This window comes from Muscardinus avellanarius, assembly GCF_963383645.1.
Source record: "Muscardinus avellanarius genome assembly, chromosome: 3".
Classification (NCBI taxonomy): domain Eukaryota; kingdom Metazoa; phylum Chordata; class Mammalia; order Rodentia; family Gliridae; genus Muscardinus; species Muscardinus avellanarius.
Genome location: NC_137788.1, coordinates 117,468,889 through 117,492,972, shown reverse-complemented (window position 1 = coordinate 117,492,972; position 24,084 = coordinate 117,468,889). Strand labels below are relative to the sequence as shown.

Here is a 24,084-nt window from a genome sequence, read left to right as displayed (position 1 = left end):
GTGTGTTATGGGGGCGTGAGCTGGTTTAAGGAGGTTGGCCTTGAGAAGTCTGGTAGTGATAGGTTTGAGTCCTCTGTGATGAGGGAGGGAACTAGGATACTGAGCCCTTTGGGTTAAAGAGTCGTAGGGCTTCGAGGGTGATGGGTAGCCACCCTGGGGCAGATGGTTCCCGTGCCTTAGAATTAACCTGTAAAGTTGAGGGGCCGTTTTTGGCCTGAGGGAACAAAGGAAATGGTAAAAGAAGCCTTTGCATAAGATCTCTCCCCAGCAAAGGAGCTGGCATGAGGGCGTAACTAGGAAGGAGTGTGTAAGGGTGTTTCCCACAAAGGACATGAAAGAGGCCCCACAGTCTTTGGGTTATGGAGCCAAACCCTAACCTCGGAGATTAGGGTCTACCCCCAAATCTTTGAGCAAAGATCTGTGAGGGAAACATTTACCTGAGTAGGAAGGAAGGGCAGCCCAGGCGGCCCCCTGGATCTATGAAACATCGAGGCTTTACTTGCTGCTACAGCCGGTACCCTGGACTCCTCCATCATGATGGTCAGTGGAGAGGTGGGGGCCGAGGGGCCAGGGCCCCGCAGTCTTCAGCTGCTAGGCCCAGAAGGTCAGTGTTCACCCGCTGCCCAGCAGCTGGGGCTGAGGAAGGGACTGGCCCTCCTTGACTCAGCAAAGAGTCTACCCTCCAGTGGCCTCTCTGGCTGCACTGAGGGCAGGGTCTAGGAAGGTGCCGGGGTAGTGCAAGCCCTGCCACCAGTATCTAGTTTTTCCAAACCTGAGACAGGGTCCTGGTGGCTGTCGCTGGGATGGATATTCCCTTGAGAGGGTCTGTCTTTTGGAGAAACTCTTTAGGGCAGCTGCCAGTAGCTGGTACTTTGTTGTCCCAGGTGGATGTGTTTGCCCGTTCCTGATCCTTTTAGTTATTAAAAATTTTAAATGCCATTTCTAACAGCTCTTCCTGGGGGATCCTGAGGCCCCTTTCCAAGTGCTTTAGCTTTTTTCAGATATCTGGAGCTGATTGTGAGATAAATGGGTGATTATTTATTTATTTATTTTTGAGACAGGGTCTCACTGAGTTGTGCAGGGCCTCACTAAATAGCTGAGGTTGTCCACGAACTGTGATCCTCCTGTCTCAGCCTCCCAAACCCTGGGATTACAAGTGTGCACCACCACGCCCGGCTGATAAATGGGTGACTAAACATAAAAGTTTCTTTTGTAGAATTGGGGTCAAACTGGGTAAATTGAATTAGCTGTCAGGCGAGAAAGAAACTGAGCTGGATTTTTATCCCTTTCCTGAGATAGGAAGCAGAGTTTGTCAAAGTTACAACCTTATGGGATGTGTTTTGGAGACCTGCAATAACGCAGGTCTACCCACTGAAGGCCCTTTCATCCCATTGGCACCTGGTAGTCCCAGCCAGGGTCTTGGCAGGGAATTGTGACCGCCCCCACAGGATGCGTGGAGTCAGTCATATAGATCTCGTCCCCGTACATCTGTGCCAATACCCACATCCTTTCTTTTTCATCGGGAGTCAGTGTAGAGGAGAAGATGGCAATAATATCATGCCAGGTCAAGTCATAGCTTCAAGTCGGGTAACTAAATTCCTTTATAAATTTAATTGGACCAAGTTGAGAAGGATCCTAGGCATTTTTTTCAATTTCAGTAGGTCAGAGAGAGAGAATGGGACACGGACCTTCACTATTACTTCAGCCCCTGCCACTTCTCTAAGAGGGCATATCCCAGATGTAGAAGGATGTGAACGAGTCCAGTGGGAAATAGGAGAGGGTGAATGGGGGTCTGGGGGGAGCTAGGCTGGTGGGGGATGGGGCGGGACAGAAAAAGGGGTCTGCCCTATGGAGGGCTTCATCAACCATGTCGTCTGTGATAAAATCAGAGTTGGTAGAAGATGAGGAATCAGGTGGGAGAGCAGATGGAGTTGGGGCACAGTTTTGGCCAGGAGAACCTGATGAGTGTCATAAGAGGCGCAAAGGGAGGGACGTACGCGGAGGGCAAAAAAGGCCTATACATAAGGGATCTTGGACCATTGAGGCTACCAGTCTCAGGCCAGACACAGCCATTATCTAGTTTATACTATGGCCACACTGTGGTACAGTTAAAAGAGAGATGCAGCCGGGCGTGGTGATGCACGCTTGTAATTCCAGCATTTGGGAGTCTGAGAGGAGGATTGTGGTTAGAGGACAGCCTCAGCTACTTAGGTCCTTTGCAACTCAGTGAGACCCTGTTTCAAAATTAAAAAAAAAAAAAAAAGGCTGGGCGTGGTGGCGCATGCTTGTAATCCACACGGTTGGGTGGCGCACGCTTGTAATCCACACGGTTGGGAGGCTGAGACAGGGGGATTGCACAGGTTCAAAGCCAGCCTCAGCTACTTAGTGAGGCTCTCAGCAACTTAGCGAGACCCAGAGGTAGAAACCCCCTGGGTTCCACCCCCAGTACCACCCAAAAAAAAGAAAAAATAATAATAATAAAAGAATAGGGCTGAGGGTGTGGCTCAGAGATAGAATGCCCCTGGGTTCCATCCCCAGTACAAAAAAAAAAAAAAAAAAAAATGGAGATGCTTGGTGTAACCATCCCCAAGAGGCCCATTTGTTTTAGGGACTGGAGGAGGCTCTGAAGAGGCGTGAGGGCAATGGGTTTAGAAAAGTTCCCATGATTAATCAGAAGGAGGTAAGTGTTCAAGAACAAGGGCAGTAATGAGAAGGAACTAACTGACAGAGCAGGTAAAGAAAAATAAGGAAGAGCCAGGCGAGGGGGCGCAGGCTGATAATCTCAGCGTCCTGGGGGAGGCTGAGACAGGAGGAACATGGATGGTAGCCAGCCTCAGCTGCTTAGGGAGATCTTTGCAACTCAGTGAAACCTTGTTTCAAAATAAAGAACAAAAAATAGGGCTAGGGGTGTCGCTCGAGGTAGAATGCCCTTGTGTTCCATCCCCATTACTGAAAAAAAAAAGAGGAGGAAGTATTTACAGGAAGAGGTATGGGGAGAGACTAAGAAGAACACAGAGACAAATAGCTATCAGATGGGAAAGAAGAATGGTTGTAAGAAGGAGGACTGAAAACAGAGATGACCAGACGCCCCCTTAGGACATGGGAGGCAATCTCTCTAAAGGGTGTCCCTTACAGGGAGAGGACATCCAGATCCTTCAAGAGAGGAGAATATGGTGGGACCCCTGATGGACTGGGGTCAGAGAGAGATCAGGGGCCAAAAGGGCACGAGGAGGCCAGGTTGTAGGGAATAGGGGCAGTGGGAGGGAGAAAGAGAGAAAGCGAAAAAGTAGAAGATGGGTTTTCGTCACCCCTTGACAAGAACCTGGAGGTATACACAGTCAACCAGGAATATTCTGTTGAGCAGGATATGCAATCTCTGCATAGGTCATAAAGGTGTCAGGAACCTCTGATCTCGAAGGTGGATGGAAAGCCTTTGGTAAGCTGGGAGGGTGACTGTGTTCCTCAAGGAAGTCAGAATGGAGTAGTTGTAACCCAGAGAGTAAGATGATAGACAAGATAATGGGTAAAAGGATTTTAAGGAGAGCCGAGCATGGTGGCGCAGGCTTGTAATCCCAGGATTCGGGAGGCTGAGACAAGAGGATCATGGTTCGTGGCCATCCTCAGCTACTTAGTGAGGCCCTCTGCAACTCAGTGACACCCTGTTTCAAAATAAAGAATAAAATATATGGCTGGGGGTGTAGCTCAGAGGTAGAATGCCCCTGGGTTCCATCCCCAGTACCAAAAAAAAAAAAAAAAAAAAGCAAAGGAAAATGCCTCTAGGTCTGAATCGGTGGTGTGTGGAGATGCCCATTGCTGGCAGCCTGTCCAACCAGAGCCCCATGAACCCCCAGGCGGCCATCCGAGTCACGGCACCAAATGTTAGGATTACGAATCAGAAAAGGACGAGGGAGGCACCAAAGGACTCTGAGATTAGCCTGTGTTGGTGGATCGCCAGGACCTGGTGTACAGAATAAAACCAAACTTAGAGCCAGCAGTGGCTCAGGGCTGTCAGCGGAATTTTAAGAGTAGCAGGGAGAGGTGGGGATATTTTTGTGGAGTTTACTGTATCCAGTATGCAGTCACCGGGTACTAAAAGTTGCAGCTGCAGCTTATCTTTCTGTGTCTGCAGGTGTCTGTGTTTTGTCCTTTCTGTTGATCTTATCTGTATTTGGTTCATCATCAGGCTACAGGCAACAGAGAATCTCTGAGCCAACACCAAGTACTAGGATTACAAGTGTGTACCACCATGCCGAACCCTCAAGATACTTTAAACTCCACTATGAACCTCAAAGCCACTCCTGTCTTCCAGAGCCATCCCTAATTTGTTGATAATACTGGGGATGGAACCCAGGGCCTCCAGGAACCCAGAGCACGCCAGCCACGTGCTATACCACTGAGCTGCAGGCCCCTGTTTCTCTATATTTTAAATTTTTGTTATAGCGTCACCTCACTTTCAAGTAAAAATATCTGTTTTATCTATTATGTAACAAGTTACCCCCAGGTTTAGCAATTGAAAACAGTATATTGGAGGGTCACACATGTTCGAAGCCAGCCTCAGCTACTTAGGCTCTCGGCAAGTTAGTGAGACCCTGTTTCCAAATAAAAAGTATAAAATAGGTCTGGGAGTATAGCCCGGAGGTAGAAAGCCCTTGGGTTCCACCCCCAGTACTAACAAAAGAAAAAAGAAAAAAAGAAAACAGTATCTTGAGATGGGTGTGGTGGCACACTCTTGTAATTCCCGTGTTTGGGAGGCTTGAGACAGGAGGATCACGGTTCGTGGCCAGCCTCAACTACTTAGTAAGGCCCCTTGCAACTTGGTGAGAACCTGTTTCAAAATAAAGAAAAAATAGGGCTGGGGGGCAGGGGTAACTCGGGGATAGAATGCCCCTGGATTACACCCCCAGTACCACAAAAACAACAACAACAAAAAAAACATGGCTTGCCTAGCATGTTTAATCCCTGCCAAAAAGAAAGAAAACAGCAAACATTGTCTCAAATTTCTGAAGTTTAAGAATCTAGCTGTGTCTTAGTTGAAGGCCTTTTTGCCTTAGGTAATAAGATATTATGGTCAAGATGTTAGACAAGGCAGTGGTATTATCTGAAAGTTTACCTGGGAAGATCTGCTTCGAAGCTCATTTTTATGGTGTTGGACGGGTTTTCAAGGCTTTGGACTGAGGGCTTAGTTTCTCACAGGCTCTTGGCTGGCCATACCCCAATTCCTTGGCACACTGCTCCATCTAGAGGGCAGCTCACAGCATAGCAGCCAGCTTCCCTCCCAAGAGGCAAGCGAAGGGCTCTCATCCTAGAGGAAGCTACAGCAGGGCGTGTGGCTACAAATTTGTAATCCCAGTAGGTGGGAGGCTGAGGCAGGAAGATGGCAGGTTCGAAGCCAGCCTCAGCAACTTACTCAGGCCTTCCACATATAGCAAGACCCTGTTTCCAAATAAAAGGTAAAATAGGACTGGGACTGTAGCTTGGAGGTAAAATGCTCCTGGGCTGGGAATGGTGGCATATGCTTGTAATCCCAGCATTCAGGAGGCCGAAGACAGTAGGATCATGGTTCAAGAACAGCTCAGTTACTTAATGAGGCCATTTGCAACTCAGACCCTGTTTCAAAATAAAGAATAAACACACACACACACACACACACACACACACACACACACACACACCCTACAAACTTTTGGCGGTACTGGGGGTGGAACCCAGGGGCATTCTACCTCCAAGCTATACCCCCAGCCCTATATTTTATTCTTTATTTTGAAACAAGGTCTCACTGAGTTGCAAAGGCCACTGTGATCCTCCTGTCTCAGCCTCTCAAATGCTAGTATTACAGTCATGTGCCACCACACCCAGCTAGCTACAAACTTCTTATAACCTAATGTTAAAATTTACATGCCAGCCAGGTATGGTGGTACACTCTTGTAATCCCAGTTCTGGGAGGCTAAGACCAGAGGATCACGACTCATGGCTAGCCTCAGCTACTTGTGAGGCCCTCCACAACTTAGTGAGACCCTATTTAAAAATAAAGAATAAAAAATAGGGTTGTAGGTATATCTCAGAAGTAGAATGCCCCTGATTTTAATCCCCAGTACCACAAAAATTAAAAAGAAATAACTAATAAAATGCTACATTTTATTAAAAGAGATTCACTGCCAGGCATAGTGGCCTGTAATCCCAGTACTTGGCAGGCTGAGACAGGACACTCAGTGGTTCCAGGCCAGCCTCAGCAACTTAGGGAGGCTCTCAGTCACCTAGTGAGACTCTGTTTCAAAACAAAAAAGATTTTAAAAAGACCTGGGCGTGGTGGCGCACGCTTGTAACCCCAGCACTTGGGAGGCTGAGACAGGAGGATCGCACAGGTTCGAAGCCAGCCTCAGCTACTTAGTGAGGCTCTCAGCAACTTAGTGAGACCCTGTTTCCAAATAAAATATAAAATAGGTCTGGGAGTATAGCCTGGAGGTAGAAAGCCTCTGGGTTCTACTCCCAGTAACACCAAATAAAAAAAAGCTGGGGATGTAGCTCGGAGGTGGAATGCCCCTGAGTTCAATCCCCACCACCACGAGAAATAGTAAAATTAAAAAATGCTAGGGGGGTAACGGGGTGAAGGGGTGCAGCTGGGAGGTAGAATGCCTTGGTACCGAGAAAAGAAAGAAGCACTTCTAAATGTGGTAGCTTCTTAGCCTCATTTTGAATCCTGCTGTGGCTTTTTTTTGTACTAGGGATAGAACCCAGGGGCATTCTACTTCCAAGCTATGCCCCAGCCCTATTTTATTCATTTTGAATCAGGATCTCACCAAGTAGCCGAGGCTGGCCGCAAACCTGTGATCCTCCTGTCTCGGCCTCCCAAGTACTGGGGTTGTATGTGTGCAGCACCCACCATGCCCGGCCTGATACATTCTAAAGTGAAATACGGTCAAGCAGTGTGAGACGTGACCTAGAGGACAGCGCTGCTTTTTTATCTTCTAATCCTTTTTCTCTGTTTTTCCTTCTGTTAGTTCAACCTTGGAAAAGCTTGGAGTCGCTGAGTCAGAGTTGACCCACGTGAGTGTCTGGTGTGGGGGAGGTGAGCAGTTGGAGGGAAGAGAATGGGCCTTCGATTGAACGGAGTGAGCAGGTGACTGGCGAGGTTAGAGGAGGGCCCCCCAAGTCTTGCTTTTTTTTTTTTTTTTTTTTTTTTTTTTGAGGGTCTGGGGATGGAACCCAAGGGCATTCGATCTCCGAGCTACACCCCCCTGCCCTATTTTTTATTCTTTAGTTTGAAACAGGGTCTCACTAAGTAGCTGAGGCTTGAGGCTGTTCACGAACCGTGATCCTCCAGTCTCTGCCTCCTGAATGCTGGGATTACAAGTGTGCTCCACCACACCTGGCTTGCTTTTTCTTTTTTTTTTCTTTTTTCTTTTTTTTTGGTGGTACTGGGGGTGGAACCCAGAGGCTTTTCTACCTCCAGGCTATACTCCCAGACCTTTTTTTATATTTTATTTGGAAACAGGGTCTCACTAAGTTGCTGAGAGCCTCACTAAGTAGCTTAGGCTGGCTTCAAACCCGTGCGATTCTCCTGTCTCAGCCTCCCAAGCGCTGGGATTACAAGCGTGCACCACCACGCCCAGCTCTGGCTTGCTTTTTCAAAAGAAAATCTCTTCCTTGATTTTGCGTGCGTGTGTGTGTGTAGCCACGGCATTCTACCTCTGCGCTACACCCCCAGCCTTTTTAGTTTTGTTTTTTTAATAGGGTCTCACTGGGTTGCCAAGAGTCTCCTGGCTGAGACTGGCCGCAAACCTGGGCTCCTCCTGTCTCAGCCCCCAAGTACTGGGATTGCAAGCATGGACCAGCATGCCCGGTACTTTTCAAAATGTGGAGGTTTTGGTACCTCACACTTAGAGCTGCGGCTGAAGTAGATGAAGTTTTCTCTTGGCCAGCTGGGTTGAAATGAACTTGATTCCGCCCTCCCTCCTCACCTCCTACTCCACACCCTTAACTTTCCCTCCACAGTGAGCAGCAGACCTCGGCAGACCTGAAACGAGATTCTGCTGTGTCTGTGATCATCCCAAGGCATACTCCTTTGCCCCAGGAATGCTGAATTGTCGTCGTCTTGGTCATCAAAACAGGATAATACTCCGGAGACTCGGGAGCTCTCCTTCCCCTTCCTGAAGAACTTCTTGTCCTTCCCTTCCTGAGTGGGCATCAGTGCCTTGGGCGACTGAGGACGGCAGCAGCGCCCTCGCCGGAGTTGGGTGGCATGAGTTGCCAGCCAGCCAGCACTGGCTTCCGCAGTTGAATTCTTCCAAACCCACAGTCTTCGTGCCAGAAGTGGGGTTGCTGGACTTGGTGGGTTTCTTCCTCCTCATCCACCTTTCACAGGAGCTGGACTCATTCGTTTCCTCAGGACAGACTGGCTGGCACGTTATCCCCGCCTTAGCTTTCCCCTCTGACCCCTGAAATAAGAGCCCGTGTCCTTTTTTGTAAAGTTTTTTTGGGTTCTTAGGATGTTTAGCCCCACCTCCCAGCCTCCTTTTTTTCCTTAAAGAAGGAAAAGAACAAACAGCGCACAGCACAATGTCAAGCCAGTTTCAGATCAGAACTCTAGAAGTGTCAGAGCTGCCTTCCCGTAGGGTTCCCGCAGGAGAGCCTGTGCGGCCCCGCCTGCCTGCGGCCGCCTCCCCTCCTCTCAGCTGAAGGAATGGAGAGCGGGGCGTGGGGTCGTCTTTGCTCCTTTCGTTAAAACAGAGGGGCAGCCCTGGGACAAGAAGGCCAGACCCTTCCTGGGAGGACCCTACTCACTGCCAGGCCGTACGATGACTGTTTTGCAATTTGTACTCTGGTTGTTTTTCTAAAAATGAAGACATCAAAAGAATTTCAGCCCATTCTCCAAGGGAGACTCCTTCTTCGTTCTTCCTGTCTCTCTCAGCAGTGTCCTGCTGTTCGTGGAGCTAACGTGGAGGGAGACCCCGTGTCTGTGTAGCCGGCAGCCCCTCTCCTGGAGGCTCGCGGGAGCCAACAGGCTGCCTTGGGGGTCGTTGCTGTGCTCGGTGCCCGGCCCCTCTCCATGCAGGGAAGTTGGGAAGGGGCTGCATGGGCCTTTCCTCCCCATCTCTGAGTGTCAGGGTTGTCCGCCTGGCCCTCAGGCTCCTGTCGGGAGGAGGGCCTGTCACCCGCCCGCCGAGGGCAGCTTAGCCCACCCCCAAGTAACTGTCTATATTAGACGCCCCCAGCCAGGTTTTGGCTGCCTGTCTTTGCTGCCATGTTCTTTTTTACAAGAAGGAAAGAAACAATTCTTGCTATTTTTTTTCATAATTTACTATTTATGATGTATTTAAGTGTTTTATTCAGGACAGAGTTCTGTAAGGGGTGGGAGGGAAGACTTGAGGGCGGAATGGGGACTGGACATTTTTATGAAGTGTTACTCTTTGCCTCTACTTTGTATTGTTCAGAATTGGCAAATGCAGTATAAAAGTAATAAATACCTGGTTTTAATGTATTAGCATTTTGCCGGTTACTTGGACCTCTCTGTTGCGTGTCGGTGCTGCGGATTGAACTCCAGGACTTGGGTGCTAACGAGCAGTTCTCCCGCCATGCTCCGCGCCCCCCCTTCCTGATCTCCTCAGCATCCCATCTGCTCAACGCTCCCCGCCGCCAGGCCTCGGCGGGAACAGAAGTGGCACCTGCCCAGTCCCCCAGTCCAGCTTCCTGGCTTTATCTACTATTTTTCAGGAACATCACCACTTCAAACTTGAGAAAAAGCTTTGAACAAACTGGGTGTTGTGGTACAGGCCTTCATCCCAGCTCCTCAGGGGGTTAAAGCAGGAGGATCAAGGCCAGGCTGGGCAACTTAAAGACCCTCTCCCCAAGTAAAAAGGGCTGGGCATGCAGCTCAGTGGTAGTGCCCTTGCTAGCGCACGTGAGGCCATGGCTTCAGTCACCTATACTTCAAGAGGTTGAGTTTAGCCAGGCATGGTAGCACACACTTGTAATCTTTTGAACCCAGTTCTGGGTTTGTAGCCAGTCTCAGCTATTTAGGCCTCCACAACTCAGTGAGGCCCTGTTTTAAAGTAAAGAATAAGCCGGGCGTGGTGGTGTGTCGGAGGTCCGGGACTTGGGAGGGAGAGACCTGAAATGATGGACACAAACAATTGCCTCTCGAGCAACTGACAATTTTATTCTCTAAAACTATGTTTTTATACCCTTTTTTCAGCTAAGTATCATGTCCTCATGGGAAAACGCAAACACGGAAATACCCTGGGGGATATTAGGGATAGGGAAGGTGTCATAAATCACTAAGATACAGTCAACAAAGAAAACTAGCAAACACGGGGTGGGCAGAGCTTTTTTTTGGTGGTACTAGGTGTGGAACCCAGGGGGTTTCTACCTCCAGGCTATACTCCCAGACCTATTTTATATTTTATTTGGAAATGGTCTCACTAAGTTGCTGAGAGCCTCACTAAGTAGCTGAGGCTGGCTTCGAACCCGTGCGATCCTCCTATCTCAGCCTCCCAACCGCGGGGATTACAAGCGTGAGCCACCATGCCCGGCCTGGGGCAGAGCTTTTATTTTTTATTCTTTTAGGTGGTACTGAGGTTCCTGGAAGCCCTTCTACCTTAGGGCTACACTCCCAGGCCTATTTTATACTTTTATTTGGAAACAGGGTCTCTTAAAGCCAGCGCAGCTGGCTTCGAACCTGCGCGATCCTCCTGTCTCTGCCTCCCAAGCACGGGGATTACAAGCATGCGCCACCACGCCCGGCGGCAGAGCTTTTATTTTGAAACATTCTCACTAAGCATGGACCGCCTCACTAAATTGCTGAGGCTGGGTGGGAACCTCTGATCCTCCTGTCTCAGCCTCCAAAGTACTGAGATTACAAGTGTGTGCCACCACACCCAGCTCTTATTTTTTATATCGAAGCAGGGTTTCATTGAGTTGCTGAGACTAGCCTCGAACCTGCAATGCTGCCTCAGCCTCCTACATCCTGGAATTACAGGCATGAGCCAACACTACGGCATAATAGATCTTCATCTGAATATAATTTACTGTACAGCCATAAAATGAGTACTAGCTGCCACTCGCCACTAGAGGGACCCTCTGGCTAGTAAAGTGTATCTGCCCCACTCAGCACTGGCGAACGCTGGAGGGAATGACAGGTCCGGGTAGCAGAATGATCATTTGTACCTAAAGATTATTCAGATACAATTCTCATTATGGAAAATTATTTCTCTATCCAGCCTAAGAGGGTTAAATTCAAAATCAAAACTGAAATTCAATCCAGGCATGGTGGTGCACGCTTGTAATCTCAGTACTTGGGAGGCTGGGACAGGAGGATCACAGGTTCGTGGCCAGTCTCAACTATTTAGTGAGACCCTTCACAATTTAGTGAGACCCTGTTTCAAAATTGAGAATAAAAAAATAAGCCGGGCATGGTGGCCCACGCTTGTAATCCCAGCATTCGGGAGGCTGAGTCCGGAGGATTGCGGTTCGCGGACAGCCTCAGCCATTTTAGTGAGACCCTGTTTCAAATTAAAGAATAAAAACTAGGGTAGGGGGTGTAGCTCGGAGGTCGAATGCCCCCGGGTTTCATCCCGCAAATGTGTGTGTGTGTACCGGGCGTGGTGGCTAACGCTTGTAATCCCAGCATTCGTGACAGCCTCAGCTACTTAACGAGGCACTCTGCAACTCAGTGAGACTCTGTTTCAAATATAAAAGGCCTGAAAAGTAGGGCTGAGGGTGTAGCTTAGAGATACTATGCCCCTGGGTTCCATCCCCAGTACCATACACACAAAATCAACATAAATAGTGCCAATCAAGCTAGGCGTGGTGGCGCACGCCTGTCATCCCAGCATTCGGGAGGCTGAGACAGGAGGATCGCGGTTCGCCGCCAGCCTCCGCTAATTAGGCCCTCCGCAACTCAGGGAGCCCCTCAGTGAGACCCTGTTTCAAAATAAAGAATAAAAAATAGGCCTGGGAGTGTAGCTCCGACGTAGAACGCGGCTGAGTTCCCTCCCCAGTACCATAAACAAAAGTTCCTCGGTAGCATCTGAGACCCGGCGGGCGGGGAGGCGGGAAGGTGGACCCGCGGCCCTGTGCGTTACCCGTGGCAACCCTCTGCTCCGCTCCTGGCTCGCCTCTCCTCCGCTCGGCGTCCCTTTGCTTTTGCTTGCGCCTACAACTCCCAGAAGGCACCGCGGGACGGGAGGCGGGACGCGTGCGGCGCCGCGGCCCATGATTGGTGAGCTCGGAGGGCCAATCGGAGGTGCTGTTGTTGGGTATTTCCCGGAGAACCGGCCCGGAGGGAGGAAGGTGGCAAGATGGTGTTGGAGAGCACTATGGTTTGGTGAGGGGCCGCCGGGGGCCGGGGGCCGGGGCCGGGGCCGGAGCCCGGGAAGGGGGCTGGGGGCCGGGCGGGGCTCCGGGCGCGCGGGGCGCGGGCAGGCGGGCGGGGTCGGCCGCGGACTCCTGAGTCATCCCGGCCGGCTCCAGGCCGCCCCCCCAGGCCAGGCCGCCCCCCCAGCGGCCCTGCGGGCGCTTCCCGCTGCGCTGTCGGGGACGGCGCTGGGGTCTTCACCCAAGGACATTCTGCGTCTGCGTTAGACCCTCAGCTCGTTTTATTTTCTGTGGTCTTGCGGGTTGAATCTACGGGCGTTCTCCGAGCTATAGCCCCATTTTATTTTATTTATTTATTTATTGTCGTGCTGAGGGTGGGACCCAGGGGCTTTCTACCACCGGGCTATACTCCCAGACCTTTTTTTACACTTTATTTTGAAACATTCTCACTAAGTAGTGGAGTGGCTGAGAGCCCCACTCAGTAGCTGAGGCTGGCTTCGAACCTGCGCGATCCTCCTGTCTCCGGCTCCCAAGCGCGGGGATTACAAGCGTGAGCCACCACGCCCGGCTTCCAAGTTATATATTTATTTATTTTGGTGGTACTGGGGTTCCTGGAAGCCCTTATACCTCTGGGCTACACTCCCAGACCTATTTTATATTTTTATTTGGAAACAGGGTCTCTTAGGCCAGCACGGCTGGCTTCGAACCTGCGCGATCCTCCTGTCTTCCCCCTCCCAAGCGCGGGGATTACAAGCATGGGCGACCACGCCCGGCTCCTTTATTTCTTATTTTGCAACGACCTCGCTGAGTTGATAAGGCTGATCTCGGACCTGGGATCCTTCTGTCTTGGCCTCCCAAGTACTGGAATTACAGGCGTGGGCCACAATGCCTGGTTTATTTTTTATTTTGAATCAGGGTCTCGCTAAATTGATAAGGCTGGTGGTGAATCTGCGATCCTCCTGTCTCAGCCTCCCAAGTAGTGCCACTTTCTGGCTTGTATCAGGTTTAAACTTCTAGCAGATTGTGTCGGGCATTTTACTTTATTTCAAGTCTCTCAGCAACACTAAAGATCCCTCCAGTTACAGATGGGTTTCAGGTGTTTTAAGTTACTTGTCCAGAGTCACACGGCTGGCTAAGTAGTGGAGTGGCGTCGTCTTTTTTTTTTTTGCAAGTCTGGGGATGGAACCCAGGGGCATTCGACCTCCTAGCTATACCCCCTGCCATGTATGTATGTATGTATGTATGTATGTATGTATGTATGTGTGTGTGTGTGTGTGTGTATATATATATATATATATATATATATATATATATGGTTTTTTTTTTTTTTTTGTAGTACTGGGGATGGAACCCAGGGGCTTTTCTACCTCTGGGCTATACTCCCAGACCTATTTTATACTTTATTTGGAAACAGGGTCTCACTAAGTTGCTGAGAGCCTTACTCAGTAGCTGAGGCTGGCTTCGAACCTGTGCAATCCTCCTGTCTCAGCCTCCCAAGTGCTGGGAGCGTACATCACCATGCCTAGCCAGTTGCATGTTCTTTTGCACGTGTGGTACTGAGGAGTAAACCCAGGGCACTCTTCCTCTGAGCTATACCCCTGTCTTTTTTTTTTTTTTTTTTTATCTTGCCCAAAATATTCTTCATCTCAGTTGCTGTGCTCCACCTGGACTGTGCTCAAAGCCTCCATTTTTACCTTTGTTAGAGCTGGACAGGTGGTGACTCCCTGATGAGACGAGAGTTGCAAACTATCAGGGAAGAAAGAATCTAAGGAATGTTCAGCAGTCCGGCCCTCCTTCCCATAGCATGGTGAGGGCTGTGGTGGAGTTGCCACTGGATGAACTGGTCTGTGTTTCAGGCTTGCTACGCATTTTCCATGTGTTTGACCCTCATGGAAATCTCACAGTGCTGGGTACAATAAAACTCACTTTACAGGTAAGATAACTGGGCCTTAGAGAACAATAGCATCCTTAGGATCATACAGTTACTAAGTAGCAGAGTAAGACTTGGATCCTGTGCCTGGAATGACCCTCTCTTCTCTTTTCTGCTGGTTTTCCAGTAACTCCTTAATTTCTTGTCTCTACATCTAAAGAAAAACAGGAGGATCGCAGGTTCAAGGATAGCCGTAGCAAGTAGTGTGATTCTCATCACCAGTGAGACCCTGTTTCAAAAATGAAATAGGTCTGGGGCATGGCCCAGTGGTAGAAGGCCCCTAGATTCCCCAGTACCACACAAAAACAAGCTTCTGTGTGTGTGTTTTTTGTGTATGTGCATGTGTGTGTTATTAGGCATTGAATCCAGGGGCCTTCTACCTCTGAGCTCTATCCCCAGTCCTATTTTATTTCTTGCTTTTGAAAAAAGGGTTTTGCTAGGTTGCTGGGAATCTTGCTACTTATTGGGGCTGGCCTCGAACCTGAAATTCTCACAAAGGCTGAGCCACTGCTGTACCACGGTGCACCTCACGTGAAAGGTGCTGAAGGATCCGGGTGCAGTAGCACACGCCTGTAATCCCAGGACTTGGAGACTGAGGCAGGAAGATCACAGGTTCATGGCTGACCCCTGCAGTTTATCCAGACCTTATTTTAGAATTTAATAAAAAGAGTAGCCAGGTGTGGCGACGCACGCTTGTAATCCCAGCATTCGGGAGGCTGAGACAGGAGGATCGTGGTTTGTGGACAGCCTCAGCTACTTAGGCCCTTTGCAACTCAGTGAGACCCTGTTTCAAAATAGTGCTAGGCGTGTAGCTCAGAGGTAGAATGCCCCTGAGTTCCATCCCCAGTATCCTCAAAAAGAAACGAGGAAGAACGTGAGAAAATGTTTCCGAGAGCCCTGACAGTACTTATCTCTACCTCACCCCAATCTGACAGTGTGGACAACAGTGAGTACATGCGGAACGGGGACTTCTTACCCACCCGGCTACAGGCCCAGCAGGATGCCGTCAACATAGTCTGTCACTCCAAGACTCGCAGCAACCCGGAGAACAACGTGGGCCTCATCACACTGGCTAAGTACGGGGGTGGGGGGTGCTGCTCATGGTCCTCCGCACACCTGTAGGTAGCTGAGGCCAGTGGGTTCCAGGAGGCTGTGTTCTTCACTGTGCCATTAGTAACCTGTTACTGTAAACTTATTTGATACAGTTCTCAAGCTAAATCTCCTGTGGTGAAATTCAAGGTTTATTTTATTTTATTACTATTATTGTCTTGTAATTTTTTGCATTGCCATGGATTGAACTCAGGGTTCTCACACAGCAGAAAAGTGCTCTACCACTGAGATCTACCAATTACCTAGCAGTGTGAAACCCTGGGTTCCATCTTTTACACTGCAAAAAAAAGTTTAAAAAAAAAAAGTCAAGCATTTGGGAGGCTGAGACGGAAGGGTCATGGTTCGAGGACAGCCTTAGCTACTACTTAGTGAGGCCCTTTGGAATTCAGTGAGACCCTGTTTCAAAATAAAGAATAAAAATAGGCTGGGGGTTTAGCTCGGAGGTAGAATGACCCTGGGTTCCATCCCTAGTACCGCAAAAACGGGATCTCACTAAGTGACTGAGGCTGACTGTGAACCTGTGATCCTCCTGCCTCAGCCTTCCAAGTACTGGGATTACATGTGTGCACCACCATGCCTGGCTCTTTGTTGTTGGGATGGAAACCCGAGGCATTCTACCTCGGAGCTACACCCTAGTCCTATATTTGATTCTTTTTGTTTTTTGTTTTGTTTTGTTTTGGTGGTACTGGGGTTCCTCGAAGCCCTTCTACCTCTGGGTTACACTCCCAGACCTATTTTATACTTTTTTATTTTTGGAAACAGGGTCTCCTAAGCCAGCGCGATCCTCCTGTCTCCGCCTCCCAAGCGCGGGGATTACAAGCGTGTTGTACGCCACCACACTCAGCTCTTGATTCTTTATTTTGAAACAGGGTCTCATTGAGTTGCAAAGGGCTTCACTATGTAGCCGAGGCTGTCCTTGAGCCACAGTCATCCTGTCTAAGTCTTCCAAGTACAGGGATTACAAGTGTGCACCATCATACCCGGCCTTTATTCTTTTTTTGAAACAGGTTCTTTCTTATTAGGTTGAGAGTCTTACTACTTGCATAGGTAGGCTGTCTTCGAACCAGCAATCCTACTGTCTTGGCCTCACAAGTACTAGTATTACAAGTGTATGCCACCATGCTGATTTATCAAGGTCTTTAAGGAAACATGAGTCTGACATGCTTAGTAGGAGGCCCTCTTTTTTTTTTTTTCTTTCTTTTCTTTTTAGTTTTTTTGTGGTGCTGAGGATGGTACCCAAGAACATTCAACCTCCAAGCTATACCCCAGCCTGATGTTTTATTCTGTATTTTGAAACAGGGTCTCATTAAGTTGCAGAGGGCCTCATAAGTAGCTGAGGCTGGCGGTGAACCCAGGATCCTCTTGTATCAGCCTCCCGAATGCTGGGATTACAAACGTGCGCCACCATGCCTGGCTTAGGAGGTCCTATGCTGAGCTGATCTCACTAAAAAATGCTTTCCCATGTCCAGTGACTGTGAAGTGCTGACCACACTCACCCCTGACACCGGCCGCATCCTCTCTAAGCTCCACACAGTCCAGCCCAAGGGCAAGATCACCTTTTGCACTGGCATCCGCGTCGCCCATGTGAGTTGTGCTGGGTTCCCCAGCTGTGCCTCCTGCTCTGAGGCGCTGCCTCGGCATGGCTTGTTCCTCCTCTGGGGTCCTGAGGGAGAGCCAGAGCAACAGGGAGGGGGAGCTGGAGGAGGGGTGTGGTGCAGCGCATCCCGGGAGGATGAGGATTACAGAGGTACAGCCCGAAGGGAAGAGTTGGAAGGACTGGGGAGGCTGAGGCAAGAGGATTGGAGGTTGGAGGCCAGCCTCAGCAACTTAGCAAGACTTTGTTTTAAAACTATTTATTTATTTATTTATTTATTTTGCAGGTTTGGGGATGGAACCCAGAGGCATTTGACCTCCAAGCTACACACCCTGCCCAGTTTTTTATTCTTTATTTTGAAACAGGGTCTCACTGAGTTGCAGAGGGCCTCACTAAGTGAGGCTGTCCGTGAACCGGGATCCTCACTAAGTGAGGCTGTCCGTGAACCGAGATCCTCCAGTCTTAGCCTCCCAAATGCTGGGATTACAAGTGTGCGCCACCACACCGGCTTGTTTTAAAATTAAAAAAATAAAAGTAGGGCTGGAGATGAAGCTCAGGTGGAATGTCCCTCAGTTCAATCCCAGTACTTGGGAGGCTGAGATAGAAGGATTGCAGGTTTGAGGCCAGCCCCATCAACTTAGCCCCTCTGTAACTTAGACCCTGTTCGAAATAAAAATAAAATAGGCCCGGGGGTGTAGCTCGGAGTTAGAATGCCCCTGGGTTCAACCTTCAGCACCAAAAATAAATAAATAAAAAAAATAGGGCTGGCGCTGTACTCCAAGATAGACTTCCATTGAGTTCAATCCTCGGTGCAAAGAAAGGAATGAAGGAAGGAGAAGAGAAGGGCGGGTAGGGTGGCGTGGGCTAGTCGCCGAGGTTCAGGAGGTGCGGGCGACGAGGCTGACGGGAGCCTCCCTCCCTCCCTCCCTCCCCCAGCTGGCCCTGAAGCACCGACAGGGCAAGAATCACAAGATGCGCATCGTCGCCTTCGTAGGGAGCCCGGTGGAGGACAACGAGAAGGATGTGAGTCCCGGGCCGCGCGGGGCGCAGCTGGCAGGGGCCGGCGGCTGCAGAGGCCGGCCTTCCCCTCCAGCGAGCACGCGTCTCCACTTCTCTCTCCCCAGCTGGTGAAACTGGCTAAACGGCTCAAAAAGGAGAAGGTGAACGTGGACATCATCAACTTCGGAGAGGAGGTAGGTGGGCACAGGGAGCTGGCCTGCCCGCTGGGGCCGGGCTGCGGGAGGCGTGACGCCTGCACTGCGCTCCTGCAGGAGGTGAACACGGAGAAGCTGACAGCCTTTGTGAACACGCTCAACGGCAAGGACGGGACGGGCTCCCACCTGGTGACGGTCCCCCCCGGGCCCAGCCTGGCCGACGCCCTCATCAGCTCCCCCGTCCTGGCTGGCGAAGGGGGCGCCATGCTGGGGCTCGGTGCCAGCGACTTCGAGTTTGGAGTGGATCCCAGTGCGGACCCTGAGCTGGCCCTGGTGAGTGATAGCGCGGGGTCCTTTCTCCTCTGCCCGTGCTCCCGGCAGGCGGGCCAGTCCCGAGCTCTGCCCTGGCCCGTGCTTGTTCACTGAGCCCCCGTGTTCACTACCTGTTCCTTGGGGCTCTGTCTGATCTCGGGCAGCGCTGTGGGGCACTGTTCATTTCACTTTTCCCAATGAAAAAGCCCAGGTTTTAAACCAGGAATGTCGCACACACCCGTAGTCCCAGTGCTTGGGAGGCTGAGGCAGGATTGGAGTTTGGAGGGCAGCTTCAGCAGGCAGTGAGGCTCTCATCAATCCAGTGAGATCTTGTTTCGAAATAAAAAAGGGAGCCGGGCGTGGTGGCACACGCTTGTAATCCCCGCGCTTGGGAGGCAGAGACAGGATCGCGCAGGTTCGAAGCCAGCTACACACGCTGGCTTAGGAGACCCTGTTTCCAAATAAAAATGTAAAAATAGGTCTGGGAGTGTAGCCCGGAGGTAGAAGGGTTTCCAGGAACCCCAGCACCACCAAATAAATAAATAAATAAATAAATAAATAAATAAATAAATAAATAAATAAGGGACCAAAGTGCCAGGCGTGATGGCGCACGCTTGTAGCCCCGGCTTTTGGGAGGCTGAGACAGGAGAATCGTGGTTCACGGACAGCCTCAGCTACTACTTAGTGAGGCCCTTTGCAACTCGGTGAGACCCTGCTTCAAAATAAAATATTAAAAATAGGGCTGGGGGTGTAGCTTGAAAGTAGAATGCCCCTGGGTTCCATCCCCAGTACCAAGAAAAGAAAGGGCCACAGGTGCAGCTCAGAGGTAGGATAGGCCTGGGTTTAATCTCCGGAACAAGCTCATGTGCGTGCACACATGCTCTCGCGCTCTCTCCCTCCTCCTCTTTTTCTCTCTCCCTCTTCTCTCTCCTCTGTCAACACATCCCCAGCTTTGCCCGAGTCCTTCCTTTTCTCCTGTGCCACCCGTTCCCCTGGCTCCTCCATGCGATGAGCAGCGCCTGCCCCTCAGCTTCTTTGGGCCAGCGCCTCACCCCGCCCTGCCCTCTGCAGGCCCTTCGCGTGTCTATGGAGGAGCAGCGACAGCGGCAGGAGGAGGAGGCGCGGCGGGCGGCGGCGGCCTCTGCAGCTGAGGCTGGAATCGCTGCAGCTGGGACCGAAGGTGAAAGAGGTGGAATCTCAAGTCCTGGGACCGCGGGTGCTAAACCCCGGGGCTTCGTGCAGACAGGCACCTGTCCTACCCTGCCCTCTCTTCCTGTTCCCAGACTCGGACGACGCTCTGCTGAAGATGACCATCAGCCAGCAGGAGTTTGGCCGCACGGGTCTCCCTGACCTCAGTAGCATGACCGAGGAGGAGCAGATTGCTTATGCCATGCAGATGTCCCTGCAGGGAGCAGGTGAGCGAGGGCCACGGTGGCCGGCTGGGCAGGTGGCTGCGGAAGCGTAACTGAGCAGACTCCCTCCTTTCCTCAGAGTTTGGCCAGGCGGAATCAGCGGACATCGATGCCAGCTCAGCCATGGACACATCCGAGCCTGCCAAGGTTAGGGCAGAGATGCCCCCTCCCCCATCGGGTTGAGTCCCCTCGTAGCCGTCCCAGTTACTTGAGAGGCTGAGACAGGAGGATTGCAGGTTCCAGGACAGCCTCAGCAAGTAGTGAGATGCTTATCCACCTAGCCAGACCCTGTTTCAAAATAAAAATAAATTAGGAAAGCCAGGCATGGTAGCACACACTTAGTAATCCCAGTACTTGGGAGGCTGAGATAGGAGGATCAGGTCTTGCAGCCAGCCTCAACTACCTATTGAGGCCCTTCTTGACTTAGACCATTTCAGAAATAAAGAATAATTCAGCAAGCCTGGCATGGTGGCACATGCTTGTAATCCCAGCACTTGGGAGGCTGAGACAGGAGGATTGCACAGATTCAAAGCCAGCCTCAGCTACTCAGTGAGGCTCTCAGCAACTTAGTGAGACCCTGTTTCCAAATAAAAATATAAATAAAATAGGTCTGGGAGTATAGCCCAGAGGTAGAAAAGCCCCTGGGTTCCATCCCCAGTACCCCCCCCACACACACAGGGCTGGGGTGTAGCTCGGGGATAGAATGCCCCTGGTTCCATCCCCAGTGCAAAAAAAAAAAAAAAAAAAATAGCCTGGTGTGGTGCACACTTGTAGTCCCACTACTTCGGAGTTTGAGACAGGAGGATCGCACAGGTTCAAAGCCAGCCTCAGCTAATTGGTGAGGCTCCGGCAACTTAGACTCTGTTTCCATATATAAAATATGTCTAGGGGTGTAGCCTGGAGGTAGAAACCCCCTGGATTCCCTCCCCAGTACCACAAAGAAAAATAAATAAAATATAGGTCACTGGGCGTGGTGGCACACTCTTGTAATCACAGCATTTGGGAGGCAGAGACAGGAGTATCTCATTCCCAAACAGCCTCAGCTACTTATCAAGGCCCTCCGCAACTTATGAGACCCTGTTTTTTTAATTTATTTATTCATTTATTTATTTTTTATTTATTTGTTTATTTATTTATTTATTTTTGGTGGTACTGGGGTTCCTGGAAGCCCTTCTGCCTCCGGGCTACATTCCCAGACCTATTTTTACATTTTTGTTTGGAAACAGGGTCTCCTAAGCCAGCGCGCGTGGCTGGCTTTGAACCTGTGCGATCCTCCTGTCTCTGCCTCCCAAGCGGGGGGATTACAAGCGTGTGCCACCACGCCCGGCTTTGAGATCCTGTTTTAAAATAAGGAATAAAAAGCCTGGCGTGATGGCGCACGCTTGTAATCCCTGCGCTTGGGAGGCTGAGACAGGAGGATAACACAGGTTTGAAGCCAGCCTCAGTTACTTGGTGAGACCCTGTTTCCAAATAAAATATAATATAGGTCTGAGTATATAACCTGGAGGTAGAATGCCTCTGGGTTCCACCCCCAGTACCACCAAAAATAAAAAATAAAAAAAGGAGTAAAAAATAGAGCTGGGGGGTGTAGCTTGGAGGTACAGTACCCCTGGTGTGTGTGTGTGTGTGTGTGTGTGTGCGCACACACACACACACACACACATCTGGTGACAGGAAACCCAATTGCGATGGCATGGTTTTTGCCTTCCGAGCACAGCTGGCCGTTTTCCGGCCTCTGGTTGGTGGCGAGTGTGGGCTGTGGTCCTGTCCACACACGGGGAGGGCTGTGGCGCTGCCTTAACTGCAGGGGCGCCGGGCACGGGCGTGGTCCGGTCCAGTCTGTCCGTGGCCACGGTTGCTGACTGGCCCTGCTTCCCCTCCCAGCACACTGGGCCCCACACAGTGGGCTGGAGCGAGCGGAGGCAGCACCACGCTTGGCTCTGCTGCACGCCTGCCCGAGCTGACACACGCTGCCTCTTTCAGGAGGAGGAGGATTACGACGTGATGCAGGACCCCGAGTTCCTTCAGAGCGTCCTAGAGAACCTTCCGGGAGTCGATCCTAACAACGAAGCCATTAGAAACGCCATGGGCTCGCTGGCCTCCCAGGCCACCAAGGACGGCAAGAAGGACAAGAAGGAGGAGGACAAGAAGTGAGAGGGCAGGGCTGCCCGGGCACCGCAGGGCGGGCGGGCGGGCGGATGTGTCGCCTGTGACCATCACACCTAAATAAAGCTTGGCAAAGTTTTTTGCTTTTTTGCATCAAATGGTGGAGGCCTTTGCATGTGAGGAGAAGAGCTGAGGCGGAGGCTCAGGGGCCTGAGGCTCCTGCCCTGTCAGGTCTCTGTCTCCACTTCCTGCTCTCTGTCTTCACCTCCGTCGTCCTGCAGTGGCCTGGTCTGCTGCCCTGGGCAGTTCCACTTCATCGAGAAGCCGGGCGTGGTGGCGCACGCTTGTAATCCCAGCACCTGGGGGGCCGAGGTGGGAGGATCGCAGGTTCTTGGCTAGCCTCAGCTACTTAGGCCCTCTGCAACTTAGTGAAACCCTGTGTCAAAATAAAGAGCCGGGCGTGGTGCACACATTTGTAATCCCCACACTTGGGAGGCCGAGACAAGAGGATCACACAGGTTCAAAGCCAGCCTCAGCTACTTAGGCTCTCAGCAACTTAGACCCTGTTTCCAAATAAAATATAAAAAATAGGTCTGGGAGTATATCCCGGAGGTAGAAAAGGCTCTGGGTTCCACCCCCAGTACCACCCCAAAAAAAAATAAAAAGTAGCACTGGGTGTGTAGCTCGAAGGTATAATGCCCCTACCCCAAAAAACAAAAAAAAGCTTGCGGAGAGCCCACATAATGAATAGAAGCAGGCCAGGCCAACCCTGCCTAGCAGTGAGATCTGCAAGTCCTTGAGTGGTGGAGATGAGGCCTACACCTGCGAGGACAGCCTCAGCAAATTAGCACACCTGTATCAAAGTAAGAAAACAGGAGCTGGGTGTGTGGCCTGTCCCAGTATTTGGAGGCTGAGACAGCAGAATCGGGATCATGGTTCTCTGGATAACGAGACCCTATTTCAAAATAAAGAATAAAAAATAGGGCTAGGAGTGTGGCTCAGAAGTAGAATGCCCTGGGTTCCATCCCCAGAATGCAAAAAAAAAAAAACAAAAACAAAAAAACAGGTCTGGGGTAGAGCTCAGTGGCAGAATGCCCTTGGGTTTGATCCTCAGTACCCAAAAAAAAGAGCAGTTTGTACCTTGGGGGTAAAATCCTAACTCACAGAATGCCCTGCTCAGTCAACTGTAGTTAATTGTACTCAAGCTACCTTCAAGCTATCCCCAACGATACCCCAACTATACCCCAGCTATACCCCAACGATACCCCAACGATACCCCCAGCCCTGTTGCTTTAAATCTTTAGTCTCTTTTTTTTTTTTTTTGGTGGTACTGGGGGTGGAACTCAGGGACTTTATACTTCTAGTCTACACCCCCAGACCTATTTTATGTATTTTATTTGGAAACAGGGTCTCACTAAGTTGCTAAGAGCCTCACTAAGTAGCTGAGGCTGGCTTCAAACCTGTGTGATGCTCTGTCTCAGCCTCCCAAACACGGGGATTACAAGTGTGCGCCACCACACCCGCCTAATTATTTTTAAACAGGTCTCACTAATTTGCAAAGGGCCTAAGTAGCTGAGGCTGTCTGCAGACTGTGCTCCTCCTGTCTCAGCCTCCCAAATGCTGGGATTACAAGCGTGCGCCACCATGCCTGGCTCTATTTTTACTTTTAAACGGTCTCTCTAGGTTGATGAGACTCTCGCTGCTAGCTGAGACTGTCCTGGAACCTATAATCCTCCTGTATCAGCCTCTCAAGTATTGGGATTACAAGCCTGTGTCACTATACCCAGCTCTTTTATTTTGAAACAGGGTCTTGGTAGGTTGACACAAGTCTATGTTGCTGAGGGCTGTCCTGGAACCTGCAATCCTTGTCTCAGCATCCCAAATACTGGGATTATAGGCATGAACCATCACACTCAGCTTTTTATTTTATTTTATTTATTTATTTTTTATGTGGAACATATTGAAAATGGTATACATTCGGACTATGCTTAGTACCCTTCCCCTTTCCCCTTCCCCCCTGCCAACACTGAGTGTCCAGGTTAAGCATGCTATATTTATATTTTTACACAAATTCGGATGTAGCTCCTTCATTATTCAACCTCAGCCTTCTTCCTCTCCAATCCCCACTACCACCAGAAAAAGAAAAATTAGGGA

At 50.4% G+C, this 24,084-nt stretch overlaps 2 protein-coding genes across 9 annotated transcripts in view; both read left to right on the top strand.

Annotated features, from left to right (window-relative positions):
• The window catches only part of PIP5K1A (phosphatidylinositol-4-phosphate 5-kinase type 1 alpha), a gene marked incomplete at its 3' end in the record, with an annotated part of 32,271 nt that extends 24,191 nt beyond the window's left edge, over positions 1–8,080 (top strand). Inside the window, exon 12 of the mRNA XM_080692057.1 lies at positions 7,993–8,080. Coding sequence (XP_080548183.1) covers positions 7,993–8,080 — 88 coding nt within the window. The remainder of the gene's footprint in view (positions 1–7,992) is intronic.
• A 4,216-nt stretch (positions 8,081–12,296) lies between these two features.
• On the top strand, positions 12,297–21,978 carry PSMD4 (proteasome 26S subunit ubiquitin receptor, non-ATPase 4; the record flags this gene model as incomplete). 8 transcript variants are annotated; one of them, XM_080693420.1, is made up of 10 exons in its annotated part: positions 12,297–12,322; positions 15,178–15,318; positions 16,822–16,927; positions 17,883–17,969; positions 18,071–18,139; positions 18,218–18,433; positions 19,484–19,592; positions 19,696–19,827; positions 19,904–19,971; positions 21,808–21,978. In XM_080693420.1, 10 exons carry the CDS (start codon positions 12,297–12,299, stop codon positions 21,976–21,978), a joined length of 1,125 nt encoding a protein of 374 aa, XP_080549546.1. The 8 variants fall into 8 exon arrangements, with proteins under 8 accessions (XP_080549546.1, XP_080549545.1, XP_080549544.1 ...); XM_080693419.1 differs by having other exon boundaries at positions 16,822–16,936; XM_080693418.1 differs by having other exon boundaries at positions 16,822–16,936; positions 19,484–19,601.
• Positions 21,979–24,084: the final 2,106 nt, after the last annotated feature.